At 48.5% G+C, this 13,571-nt stretch overlaps 2 protein-coding genes across 2 annotated transcripts; both read left to right on the top strand.

The window, feature by feature from the left end:
• Nucleotides 1-135: 135 nt before the first annotated feature.
• On the top strand, nucleotides 136-6,513 carry apbb3 (amyloid beta (A4) precursor protein-binding, family B, member 3). Its single transcript, XM_058086336.1, has 14 exons — nucleotides 136-1,157; nucleotides 2,467-2,774; nucleotides 3,020-3,222; nucleotides 3,294-3,355; nucleotides 3,949-3,994; nucleotides 4,132-4,281; nucleotides 4,352-4,479; nucleotides 4,605-4,610; nucleotides 4,701-4,815; nucleotides 4,881-4,953; nucleotides 5,027-5,110; nucleotides 5,387-5,496; nucleotides 5,576-5,755; nucleotides 5,827-6,513. The coding sequence occupies exons 2-14, from the start codon at nucleotides 2,726-2,728 to the stop codon at nucleotides 6,043-6,045; spliced, it is 1,425 nt and encodes a 474-aa protein (XP_057942319.1). The 5' UTR covers nucleotides 136-1,157; nucleotides 2,467-2,725; the 3' UTR covers nucleotides 6,046-6,513.
• An 821-nt stretch (nucleotides 6,514-7,334) lies between these two features.
• Nucleotides 7,335-8,654, top strand: LOC131137925 (cysteine-rich and transmembrane domain-containing protein 1-like). Its single transcript, XM_058086345.1, has 5 exons — nucleotides 7,335-7,364; nucleotides 8,066-8,114; nucleotides 8,182-8,225; nucleotides 8,321-8,426; nucleotides 8,488-8,654. Exons 2-5 carry the CDS (start codon nucleotides 8,066-8,068, stop codon nucleotides 8,622-8,624), a joined length of 336 nt encoding a protein of 111 aa, XP_057942328.1. The 5' UTR covers nucleotides 7,335-7,364; the 3' UTR covers nucleotides 8,625-8,654.
• Nucleotides 8,655-13,571: the final 4,917 nt, after the last annotated feature.

Consider the following 13,571-nt stretch of genomic DNA (forward strand, 5'->3'; position numbering starts at 1 on the left):
AGAAAGATTCAAACTTTGGAAAGTTTATCAGATATTGTTTTTAAATTATGTTTTGCGGCTCCAGCCTATTTTTCTTTAGTGAGCGAGGGGGTAAAATGGCTCTTTTGATAGTAAAGGTTGCCGACCCCTGGGCTAGCCTAACCTGTGCTACAGAAGTGAATAAAAAAATACATAAGATACTCAAAGTCAATATCATTTATATTCAAATCCAGAAAAAGAACATTCAAATTATTCAAATCATCATTTGTATTTAATTCCTTAAAAAAAAAAATTCATATTCACAAAATAATCTACTGCAAACTCAAAAGCGGATTCACAAAAAATAAATTAAATGTCCATTAATTAAATTGGGTAAATTAGGAACCCAGATAGTCTGTTCTCTCCGTGAGGCGTGGGAGTGTGTGTGTGTATGTGTGTGTGTGTGTGTGTGTGTGTGTGTGTGTGTGTGTGTGTGTATGTGTGTAGGTGTGTGTGTAGTGTTTGCAGGGGGGTAAATAGTTCCCAAGTCCTTTCACAATCAGTCCAGTCCAGTTGGATATGAAAGAAGGGGCAATGATTAGTGTAGGTGTATGGGTTGGGAGCTGGAATGTTCCAGGAGCTGAGGAAACCAGAAGGGAAGGGGAATGTGAGGAGAAAGGAAAATGGAGGAAGCCAGGAGAGTCAAGGGAAGGAGACCAGACTTAGCTTTTGCCGACAAAAGAGAGCCACGGACAGCAGGTCCAACAGAGCCTCAGATCCAACCTGCTTCAAGAACTTTCTTCTTTACCGCTGATAATTTGTCTTGTCTCAGTTTCTCCTTCAGTTTCCACATTTACTTGAGTTCATTCCTTTTCCGATTAGGGTCTTGAATGACTTCAAAATAATCTGCTCTTAGTTCTGATCGTCTCCTTTCTTTTCCACTCTCACTTCACCCACGGAATCTCCTTTTCCTCTGCCCTTTGTTCCCTTCATACTCACAGGTGTTCCCTAATGAAACCACTTCCCCCTCCTTCTCCTGCTCAGGTGGCCACAATTATTTGAGGTTTCCTCTCTTCTCTGCCACACCTCAAAGGGCATTTTGGGATTGCATGTGTTCTCGTCACGTTCTACTTTTGTTCCTTTCATGTGTGTTCTACCTACAGTCCAAGTGACTATGAATTGATACAGCCTACGAGAGGGTAAGTATTCTTTTGAATGGATGAAATGGTGAAGGATGTTTGCTCACTAACGCCGGAAGATGTGTTTGCAGTGAGCCATTCTGCTTCTCCTGCTCTAGTTCAGGTTGGACTAGACCAGGGGTGTCAAACTCCCTTTGGTCTGCGGGCCGAATACAGCTTAATTTGAGATCAAGCGGGCCGGACCATAAACTCATTGCAAAATGACATAGAACTAACAATAAGCCCACTTTTTTCCTTTGTATTAGTCACTAATACTAATAATTTGTGCAAAGAATGAGTAAATTATCAAAATGTTTATTAACAGAATTTTCTTTTTACATTATGAACAATATATTATGAACAAGAGAATAACATAAGAACATAAATAAAGTATGTGCAATTTTAACAACACTTTTACACAGTTAAACATATATTTAAGTGTGTTGTACATAAAACTGATCACAGAATTAGTAACAATGTTCCAAAAACATTTATAGCAGCCTTGTGGAACTTAAAAACACTGTTTTTCAACATCTGGAAAGCAATTTGAACAAATGAATAACCTTCACTGGTGAGCGAAAAACTGCAAAATCTGTTTCGAGTTCGCTAAAAACCTGAAATCTTTTCTCAAACTCCATCAACAGCCCTGAAATCTTCTCTTTGTACCGTTTCACGTCAGAATTAACGCTTGCTGCGGACATATCTTTTAAACAGGGAAAATGCGCCCCCTAGCGGATAATACAAGAACTACAATTTTTAAATTAAATTCATATTTTTTTTATACAATGCAGCTTTCTTCCCCGGGCCGTACCAAACCACCAGACGGGCCGGATCCGGCCCGCGGGCCGTATGTTTGACACCGCTGGACTAGACCATCACAAAAAAGGTCTATTTAAATGGCGACTTGACTGATGCTTAGACGGGATTCGAACCCCTGACTTCATTTCTCCGAAGTCGCTCTGCTTGTCTGACGTCTGTCTCGCATCCTGATTGGCTGGCAACAAATGTCAACAACGAGCTTTCATTTCCGGGGTCAGGAGCTCAGTGCTGGTGACGTCACCGCTAGCAACCGATTTTATTCTTCTCAGCTTGTGTTTCTTTTTGTCGTACATGAGAGTACAAGTTACTTATTTATTGTCAATACTTCCGTTTTTGAACGCTATCGTTGATCGAGTGGAAGACAGCAGTTGTAGTTCCTGCCGGAAAGTCTCCGATCTGTCGTAACATCAAGTCAATCCAATGTTCATGTAGAAGATGTCACCTCGGCTGAGAAGTGCACGGACTTGGGACTTAGCCACCTTCGGCTTGGAATCTGATACTTCCATCTTAGGATTTTCCTAAATGAACCCGAGTGGAGCTTTCACGCGATGACGTCATCAGGAGGCGTCACCATCAGAGGCAGGAGGAGAGAGGGAGCGAGGAGGGAGTGGTTGTGTCTCCATCAGTGAGGAACAGTCGCAGGAGGCTTCACACAGAAGAAAGAGAAGTAGCGACGAGGTGCAGGAAGCTTGAAGGACTTCCTTCAGGGCCTATGAGTGTGCGTGTGTGTCCTGGAGGGAAGCTGATTGGAACCCAAGGAGGGCGGAGCCATGATGGGCAAGGACTACACGCTGGCCATCATCATCGTCAACCGTGACGGTAAGACGGTAAGACGCATGCGTGTCCATATGTCGTCATGAGTGGTCTGCAGCATGAGGGACCACCAAATGGACCAGGAAGGAAAAGTTAGCAAGAAGACGTGAAGACGATGCACGCATCATACTTCGTTAATAATTCAGGCCCTTCCTCTTTGCTGACTTCCTGTTCAGCAGTGTGAGTGACGGTGTGATCATGTGACACGAGCAAAGCTCTTATCAAGTTCTAACATGCTGGTGGACTCTCAGACAACATCTGGACCGACCAGAACCTGCTGCTGGACCAGGACCTCCCCTCTGGCTGGAGAACCATCAAAGATTCCACAGGAACGTACTACTGGCACGTTCCCACCGGCGCCACGCAGTGGCAGCACCCCCGACTCAACGGGACGCCGCCCCAGCAGCCCCAGCAGCCCCAGCGGCCCCAGCGGCCCCAGCAGTCCCAGCCACTGGTAGAACCCGCAGAACCTTTCCATGCAGCACCACTGTCTTCTTCTCTTTCTTCTCCGGTCTTTGCTCTTAGAAAGACCACAGTGGACCACCCAACGTCAGCACAGATGCTTACAGAGCACCTGGCACGCACAGGTAACACACACAGGTCACACACATGTAACACACATGTAACACATTGGTAACACACACAGGTCACACACATGTAACACACATGTAACACATAGGTAACACACACAGGTAACACACACAGGTCACACACATGTAACACACATGTAACACATAGGTAACACACACAGGTCACACACATGTAACACACATGTAACACATAGGTAACACACACAGGTCACATATACAGGTAACACACATGTAACACACAGGTAATACACACATGTAACACACACAGGTAACATATACAGGTAACACACACAGCAGGTCACACGCATGTAACACACATGTAACACATAGGTAACACACACAGGTAACATATGCAGGTAACACACATGTAACACACACAGGTAACATATACAGGTAACACACATGTAACACACAGGTAATACACACATGTAACACACACAGGTAACATATACAGGTAACACACACAGGTCACACACATGTAACACACATGTAACACACAGGTAACACACACAGGTAACATATACAGGTAACACACATGTAATAATACACACATGTACAGACGTGTCAGCTATGTTTGCTGTGACTTGCAGGTCTTGGTGGTCAGATGATTCCTGTAGCCATGACCACAACTCACAGGTATAAGAAACACACACACACACACACACGCACACACACACACACACACACACACACACACACACACACACACACACACACGCACACACGGCTGTAATCCCATCATGTGACGCCCGTGTCCTCCTCCCGTCCCTCAGTGTTTCTCTGTGCGCTCTGTGGGCTGGCTCCAGGTGGAGGAGGACGACTTGTCCCCGGGTCGCAGCAGCCTGGCGGTCAGTAACGTCATCCAGCAGTTGTCTCACTGCGGCGGCCGGGAGCAGCACGGCAGGCGGGGGGGCGGGGGGGAGGTGAGACGAGGTGTGTGTGTGTGTCCCGCGGTGGTCCGTCTCACCAGGAGACCACGTCTGTGTGCTTTAGGGTGGAGACATGATGCTGGTTCTGAAGAGAGACACGCTGACCCTTCTGGATGCTGGAGACCGCACCCCCCTGTACTGTCAGCCCATCGGCAACATTCGCGTCTGGGGGGTGGGCAGTAACAACGGCAGGTGAGCCAATCAGACGCAGCCGTCACCGTCTCGGCCGCCATCTTTGTCACCCACAAGCTAGAGCACCCGCTTCAGTCACTAATCACGTGTGTCTCTTTAAACGCCACCACGCCTCCACCTGGCAGGGACAGGTAACTCGTGCACCACTCGGCATGCAGGTGGCATGTGTAGATCACATGATGTAAACAAGATGGCCGCCGCACGCGTGTGCTCTCACGCAGAGACTTTGCCTTTGTTGCGGGGGACAAGGACAGCTGTGTGCTCAAATGTCACGTTTTCCACTGCGATGCCCCCGCCAAGGCCATCGCCATGGCACTGCAACGCATGTGCTCCAAGGTGAGTGGCGGCCTTAGGCCACGCCTCCTCCACGCCAACACGCCCGCCCATGTTTGTGTCCTCAGGCCATGTCGGACAAGATGGCCACCAGGTCGCTCACCATGGACAGCGTCTCGCCCGAGGACCTGCCGGCTCAAGGTGACCACACCTGCCTGACCACGTGCTCTGATTGGCCGCTCACTGACCCCGCCTCCTCGCTTGTCTCTTCCAGTGGACTTTGTGGAGGCGGTGCGGCAGCAGGTGCAGAAGTTTGAAGTGCGATACGTGGGGAACCTGCCCGTGTCTCGTGCCATGGGTACGCCTCATGTCGCACGGCCGCACGGTCGCACGGTCCGCACGGCCGCACGGTCGCACGGTCGCACGGCCGCACGGGTCGCACGGTCGCACGGTCGCACGGCCGCACGGGTCGCACGGTCGCACGGTCGCACGGCCGCACGGGTCGCACGGTCGCACGGTCGCACGGCCGCACGGTCGCACGGTCGCACGGCCGCACGGTCGCACGGCCGCACGCTCGCACGGCGCCGACCTTAGAACTTGCTGTGAAGGATTTGTGTGTGTGCGCACGCTGCAGGCATGGAGGTTCTCAACAGCGCCATCGAGAGCATCATGAACGCCACTGACCGCGAGCAGTGGGAGTCCGCCGTCATCCACGTGACCGACAACTTCCTGTCTGTCTTCAAGGTAGCTGTCTTTTATTTTCTCACCACCTCCAGTCTGTGTCCAGGGTGCTTTTATTTTGTTGGCTGTACACTTGTGACAGGAAGGGGAGGAGCCAGTCTGGGAGTGTCAGGTGCGCTTCCTCAGCTTCCTGGGCGTGGGCCACGACAGTCACACCTTCGCCGTGATCGTGGACGGCGGCACTCAGCGTTTTGAGTGTCACGTGTTCTGGTGCGAGCCGGACGCGGGTCTCCTGTCGGAGGCGGTCCAGGCGGCGTGCATGGTGACTGCTAGCTTAGATGATCTCCATCGGCACGTAGCTTCCTGGTCCAACTCCACTGTCCTCCGCTGCAGGTTCAGTATCACAAGTGTTTGGTGGCACAGACTCCGCCCCCCAGGACCAGAATGTGGCACGCAAGCCCGTCCAAGGTGAAACGGGCCAACTCGGTGGACAGCACCCCCTTCCCGCCCCTTGCGGCACGTCTCCACAACAAGGGCGGCGGTGGCGGCATGAGGAGGAGCATGATGGCCTTTCTGGACTCCTTGCGTAACAAACAAGCCGCTGCATCCTAATGACGGGCTGGGGGGGGGGGGTGGGGGTCATCGGAGCAGACCGCCACCCGAGGCTCCTCCTACTTCCATCCCTTCAGAACCAGCCGGTGCTGCACCAGCTTGTGACCTCAGCACGTCACGCGGTCACGTGATCCATTTCTGCTGCACGTCATGGATGGACGTCTACCATCAATAAATGATACTCGCTACTTCTAAGGCTCCGACCTTTGGATCCTCACAAGATACCACAAGTACCACTACTCTACGTACACCTAGAAACAGTACATGGAGAAATACTACACACCTACATGCATAGATACATGTATAAATACTACACACCTAGATGTATAGATACAGGAATATAGACAGTACATGTATAGATACTACACACCTAGATGTATAGATACAGGAATATAGACAGTACATGTATAGATACTACACACCTAGATGTATAGATACAGGAATATAGACAGTACATGTATAGATACTACACACCTAGATGTATAGATACAGGAATATAGACAGTACATGTATAGATACTACACACCTAGATGTATAGATACAGGAATATAGACAGTACATGGAGAAATACTACACACCTAGATGTATAGATACAGGAATATAGACAGTACATGGAGAAATACTACACACCTAGATGTATAGATACAGGAATATAGACAGTACATGTATAGATACTACACACCAAGATGTATAGATACAGGAATATAGACAGTACATGTATAGATACTACACACCTAGATGTATAGATACAGGAATATAGACAGTACATGTATAGATACTACACACCTAGATGTATAGATACAGGAATATAGACAGTACATGGAGAAATACTACACACCTAGATGTATAGATACAGGAATATAGACAGTACATGTATAGATACTACACACCAAGATGTATAGATACATACAACACTTGATGGAACCATCCAAAGTCCATGGTCCAGTGGGAGAACCTCATTGGTCTAAAGCTAAGAAGGTCTTGGGCCCCCCTTATCAGCCCCAATTCATGCTTCCATTGATCACAGCAGACCATCACACTACCACCACCGTCTTTGACTCTTCTTCTTCTCAAATGGGACACACACCTTCCAAAAAGTTCCACCAGAGTATTTTCCCAAAGGTCTTGGGGATCATCAAGATGTTTTACCAGCCTCAATCTTCTTCTTCTTCAGCAGTGCTTTTGGTCTAGGAACTGCTTTTGGATTACGGTGGAGAAGGAGGGAGGGAAGGAGGGAAGGATGACTGGGAGAAGGAGGGAGGGAAGAAGCATATGAGCATCAAGAGAAGCTTGAGGTTAGACGTGTCTCTTGGCAGAAGGTAAGACAAAGTTCTTGTACAGAAGGGTTAGGGTTAGATTTAGGATTAGGGTTAGGGTTAAGGTTAGGGTTAGGGTTAGGGTTAGATTTAGGATTAGGGTTAGGATTAGGATTAGGGTTAGGGTTAGGATTAGGGTTAAGGTTAGAACTAGCTGAATGAATAGGTAGGGTTTGCTGACATGTAGAAGGTTAGGAGGCTGGTCGGATACGTGATGATCCCACATGACGGATGCTAAATTGGAATTGTTATGTTATGAAGACTTGCTTGATGTAGAAGGTTAGGAGGCTGGTGGATACGTGATGATCCCATATATTGGATGCTAAATTGGAATTGTTATGTTATGAAGACTTGCTTGAGCCGGGAATGAAAGCAGCGTTTCACACCAAGAGCTGGGACACGCTTCCCTTCCCCAACCCCCAGAAGGGGGGAAGAGTTGCGGCTTGGGAAAGAAGGGATTTGTTTGACAATCTTGAAGATTTGAGTTGGCGTTGTCCGGCTGGGAAGCCAAAAGATTCCACAGGACGGGCCGTTGCCGTGGAAACGCTATATTGCATTAGCGCTGGTATGAGGACAGCCCGGGGACAGGAGAGCATTGTTGTCCCGCTGCCATCCCACAGCATTCCTAGCCTCCACCCCAGCTGGAGCCCACCCCAGCTGGAGTAAACCTACACAAATCAATACAAACGATTCTGTCCTTCCAGATGAGTGCCGACCACCCTCCTCCGTATGCTCCGCCTCCCCAGGCCGCAGGTGAGTGCTGATTGGTTGTCACGACAATGAATTGGAGCCGTGATGCTCACGGATGATTTGTTTACAGCCTTCGGCCCCCCCTTGGGAATCTTCCCCGGCCCCGCCTTCCAGGTAGCCATCATCACTGCAGCAAGTCAACCGTCATGGCGGCGCCTGTGGTCACTGGCGGTACTGCAACGCTCCTAATGACGTCACTGTCTTTGCAGACGGCAGACTCCTCCTACTATCCCTACGTGACCCCGCCTCCTGGCTACCAGACCACCTATTATGGCGGCCCCCCCAGCCCCTACGGGGGCCCCCCCAAGCCCACAGGTATGTCCCCAGCCGCCCAGAAACAAAGCAGCAGAGGATGATGGGTAATGGAATCTTCCAGTGTACGTGGTGGAAGAGAACCAGGCGGCCGGCCGAGGCGGCGGAAGGGGCGGAGCTTTGAAGTCGTGCCTGTCGGCGTGCTCCACTCTGCTGTGTTGTTGTTGTCTCTGGGACCTGCTGACCCGGAACATCTGCTGACCTCTGACCTCTCACGGCAGTAAAGCCCACAAGTCCAAAACTTCTCTGTTCGTTGTTTTGTTCCTTTCCCACGGGATGACGCATCGGGAATTATGACATGAATGCATTATTGATAAATTGATGATTTATGATCATTAGCTTTGGATCCCAAACACACGTGCAGGAAGATGTCCACTTCCACGCTGCATGCATACTGCATTTAGGAATGTTTTAGGAACATTTAGGAACGTTTTAGGAACAATTTAGGAACGTTTTAGGAACATTTAGGAACGTTTTAGGAACATTTAGGAATGTTTTAGGAACGTTTTAGGAACATTTAGGAACGTTTTAGGAACATTTAGGAACGTTTTAGGAACATTTAGGAACGTTTTAGGAACATTTAGGAATGTTTTAGGAACGTTTTAGGAACATTTAGGAACGTTTTAGGAACATTTAGGAACGTTTTAGGAACATTTAGGAACATTTTAGGAACAATTTAGGAACATTTTAGGAAGGTGGTGATTTAGTATGTCAGGATGGGGTGTGTTCAGGGACATGGGCTTTTAAGGCTTGGGAGTATTTATTCCAGGAATGGGGCGTGATTAAAGGTGGGAAGCATTTAGGGACGTGGAGTGTTTCAAGATGGAAAGTATTTGGAGACTGGGAGCGTTCCTAGTTTGTGACCCCTGAAGGAGCAGTTCTGTCTTCGACCAGAAGAGGGAGACATTGTCCTGACGTCTGGCTAGACTGGAAAGGAGCTGCCATTTGATGGACCATGGTACAGCTGACAATGGAATACTCACATCATGTATTCCGTTCCATGACATGAACATGTGGTCTTACAAGACTAAAATAATAAGTAACTATAAATAATAAATCATCTATATTTATAACTATATATATATACAACAAAGTACATACGTACGTATATACAACAAAGTGGGACAAAACTCAGCTGGCTTTAAACATGCAAAACTGGGAGAGATTTCTAAATGTATATTTTTTCTTCCTAAAATAATGGCCCATATTTCCAAAATGGATCAACTTTTACCTCAAATTTGATGTAGTTATTAAAGTTGTCTGTCAAATAAGAGATTTGACCTCCCAACGTATTATTTCTTTCTGCAATTAAGTGTGATTAATTCTGAGTTAAATATAAATAAAACAAAGACAGATTTAATTGCGACTAATGGCATTTTGCTCCTATCTCTACGAAGTAGACTCTTGGATGATGGGAGTAGGAAGTCATGGATGCGGGATGATTGGAGTGGGATGTGGGATGATGGGAGTAGGAAGTCGTGGATGCGGGATGATGGGAGTAGGAAGTCGTGGATGCGGGATGATGGGAGTGGGATGTGGGATGATGGGAGTAGGAAGTCGTGTATGCGGGATGATGGGAGTAGGAAGTCGTGGATGCGGGATGATGGGAGTAGGAAGTCATGGATGCGGGATGATGGGAATAGGAAGTCATGGATGCGGGATGATGGGAGTAGGAAGTCGTGGATGCGGGATGATGGGAGTAGGAAGTCGTGGATGCGGGATGATGGGAGTAGGAAGTTGTGGATGCGGGATGATGGGTGTGTCCTGTCTCACGATGCATTCAATCAATCAATAGCACTGAATATCAGAGGTCCCGTCCAGGTTGGCTAGGATAGATTTTCCTTGGTGGACTGTATTTAGAGGTGAAAGCAACATGAAAACCAGAGAGCGGTCTATGGGTGAAAACCAAGGAACTGAATATGGAAGATGGAAAATGAAGAGACATTGAAGAGACAAACCTTGCTCATAGGCACTACAAGCCTTTGGAATTTCCTGCACGGGTGAACTAAGTGACAGGAGTGGGGCTGATAGAGGGCAGGTACTTGTGAGAGCAGTAAAGATAAGAACCTACAAGAAGTTTAGCAACACTATCTAATCTTCTTAGAAAACATCAACAACAGCAGAACATCTCCACCAGAGGATACTAAGCCAGAAGAACAGGAAGGCCAGGTTGGGATTTACCAAAAAGTATGGAGGTGGGAGGTCAGGACTGTCCAGGGGTTGAGCCATGCTGGGAGAAGATCAGAAGAAGGTCTCTGGTCCTCCACTTGCCTGGAGGAAGTTTGGCGTATGGTGGCGATCCATACGTTGATGATTTTCATTTGCATTCATCCTGTTAGATCTTATGAATCATGGAATCTAGCTCTCATCCAAATGTTGGACAGGCGACAGGGAGCACATTTCAAAGACGATAAAGAATAACAATGTTATAACAACGTTATAACAATGTTATAACAATGTTATAACAATGTTATGACAATGTTATAAATAACAATAAAGAATATTGACATATTTGATCAGCTGTTGTTGCTCCTGTCAGCCAATGAGAGTTGATGTTGCTATATTTAACTTTGCATCAATAATTGTTGATGGAAGATTAGCACAGTTAGCGGGCTTAGCAAGATTAGCGTGGTTAAACGGAACGGCGATGACTGAACATGGAAGTATGATTTGGGATTCATGACACCAGGGAGATGAAGGAGAGTCAGATGGGGGTCAGTTTCCCAGCCATCAAGGGGGGCCGGCACATGAGACCTCTTCTGAGGGGCGCCCATCTGAGGCCTAATCCCCAGGAAATACAGCCAGGTTCCACCCACTGGACCCCCCCCCCCCCCCCCCAGTGTCCACCATCCATCCCAGTCTTCCCACTTCCCCTTGCAGGCACCAAAGCTGCGTAAATTCAAAGCATCTGCACGGCCCAGGACGGCCTTTCCCAGAGCCGCCGCTGATGAAATTCTAGTCTTTGCACGACGAAATGGGAAAAGTGGGGGTGGGGGTGGGGGTGGGGGGAGAAAACATGAAATGAAATAAAGCAAACATAGCAGAGGCGGTCAAGGAGGAGAGAAGCTAAGGTGGTGGTGACGAGGACGGCTAGCAATAGCCACTTTCCCATCATATCAAGGTCAAGTATGCGTTCAGGTTTGAAGGAAGGCAAACATCAGGCGGAAGTGGTTGGAGTTGAGGATTTTGGGCCAGCAAGAAGAAATGATGGCGATTAGGATTTTGAGGGCTTGGGTGAAGATGGACCACCCACCAAACTGCTGCTGAAGTCAACGTCAGAAACGGCAGCCATAAGTAACGCTTTCATGTGTTAAGTAGTGTAAGTAAGCGCTGGTCTGTGTAGCATTATAGAGTGCGCATACGTGCAAAGACAAGCCCCCCCATGGAGTTCCCACCACAATCCATGGATCTACCTGGGGTTTTAAACACGGGTAGTCATGGCCACATTTCCACTATCGATGTTGTCAAGATGGTCTGCAGACCCACGTTAGCACTCTTTGAGTTCATCCATGCTAAGTCAGGGGTCTCCAACCAGTGGCTAGAAGCTACTATTAGCTCCTAGCCCCTGGTCAGGTAGTTCTCCAAAGGCTTTATTCATTTATTATCAACTCCACTAAATTAGAAAGAGGAGTTCGGGAGTACTTAGGAGCGCTTGGGAGTACGGCCAATCACAGCGGAGGGAAAGGCAAGGAAATCCAAGGGAATGCAGCTGGAATAGGTGCAGATTGTGGAGAATCTAGAAAGCTTTGTTGCGGTTATGGTGGTTAGCTGCTCCACAGGCGTCTCCAGCTCCATACAAAGGGCCCGCATTCAAAGAAATACAACTTTATTATTCCTGTCCTATGAAACAAGGAGCAATAATCCCTCAATCATCTCCTGATTACAGCAGGCTGATCTCCAGCAGCCCCCCCCCCCCCCCCCCCAAGAAGCCCAGAGAGGGTTAAACCCCTCCCCAGGCTGGCCTCCTCACGCCAGAGCGCAGGCAACCCGATAGTTGCTCTCTTTTCATGCTCGGGTTCCCCAGCTTAGGAGAATAAATTAAAAGCACCCCCCCCCCCCCCCCAAAAAAAAAAGTTGGCTGATTTAGGATTTTCATCTGGACGGGAGCTTTTGCCTCCTTTGTCTTGCTCCTTCTTCTTTTTCATCGAGAACAAAATTGGACCTGCCTGGTCAACCTTGCTGTCAGGTTGCCATGGCAACAAGGACATCCCAGACGTGTCGCCGGGCGGATCCAGACGTTCCAAACGTTCCGCATGCTTTTTATCCCACCAGGAGGAACTAATGGAGGAGGCGGCCATGACGGTCCATTGCGTCAATCGCAGAGAAGAGAGCCCCGCCCACTTCCCAATGTGACCTTTGACTTCTTGACTCAGCGCTCAACCTCTTTCTTTTCTGCCCGGCAACAAGTGGCCAATCAAACGTGTCATCTGAGAATATTCTCCTCTTCTACATTCAACTGACCGCCGTTTGACGACCCCGCACCACCTTAAGCTCCGGTGTGGCGCTGAATGAAGAAGCACCCCGGATCACGATGGACCCCCCTCCAAAACATCTCAGGTGGATCTCCTTGTCATGCCAGGAACGTTGGAAGCCATCTGGACCGTCAAGGTTCCATTTTTTCTCATCAGAGAATCCAACTTTCTTTTCTCCTTCCAACGTTCCATGTTTGATGCTGCCTGAAGTCTGAACGGGAAGAGACCAGGTCTTTGGATGAAAGCCTTTTCCCGCAGATGGCGTCTGATGGTTATTGCCCTGCCGTCGGTACCAGTAGGGGCCTTCATTTGGGTCCAGGACCGCCCCGTGTCCTCCGGCTCATTTTTGGGGTTTACCGCTTGACTTTTTTGTGGTATTGGACGGCTTTAGATGGTGGAGGTGTACCTAATATTGTGACCATACAAACACACACAAATGTAGGGTCCTTGAATGCATCAACGGGCGGCCGTAAATTCCCTTTATGGGTCTTTGCTGGGTCTCAGGGTTATAGTCGGGCTATCCAAGGCCGCGCACACACACACACACACACACACACACACACACACACACACACACACACACACACACACACACAGAGTGGCTGTATCCCTTTGTGTGCGGGGTTAATCTGGGGGTGAGATCCAGGGGTCAAGCCTGGGAGATAAAGTCGGGCCC

The sequence above is a fragment of the Doryrhamphus excisus genome, chromosome 11 (genome assembly GCF_030265055.1).
Source record: "Doryrhamphus excisus isolate RoL2022-K1 chromosome 11, RoL_Dexc_1.0, whole genome shotgun sequence".
Classification (NCBI taxonomy): Eukaryota; Metazoa; Chordata; class Actinopteri; order Syngnathiformes; family Syngnathidae; genus Doryrhamphus; species Doryrhamphus excisus.

What these genes read in the sequence shown, in the direction of transcription:
- apbb3 (XM_058086336.1), top strand. Translation starts at nt 2,726, where the DNA reads ATGATGGGCAAGGACTACACGCTGGCCATCATCATCGTCAACCGTGAC. An exon ending in ACTTCCTGTCTGTCTTCAAG is followed by an intron (nt 5,497 to 5,575) that starts GTAGCTGTCTTT and finishes CACTTGTGACAG; the next exon opens with GAAGGGGAGGAGCCAGTCTG. An exon ending in CGGTCCAGGCGGCGTGCATG is followed by an intron (nt 5,756 to 5,826) that starts GTGACTGCTAGC and finishes CCTCCGCTGCAG; the next exon opens with GTTCAGTATCACAAGTGTTT.
- LOC131137925 (XM_058086345.1), top strand. Translation starts at nt 8,066, where the DNA reads ATGAGTGCCGACCACCCTCCTCCGTATGCTCCGCCTCCCCAGGCCGCA. An exon ending in TCCCCGGCCCCGCCTTCCAG is followed by an intron (nt 8,226 to 8,320) that starts GTAGCCATCATC and finishes CTGTCTTTGCAG; the next exon opens with ACGGCAGACTCCTCCTACTA. An exon ending in GGGCCCCCCCAAGCCCACAG is followed by an intron (nt 8,427 to 8,487) that starts GTATGTCCCCAG and finishes GGAATCTTCCAG; the next exon opens with TGTACGTGGTGGAAGAGAAC.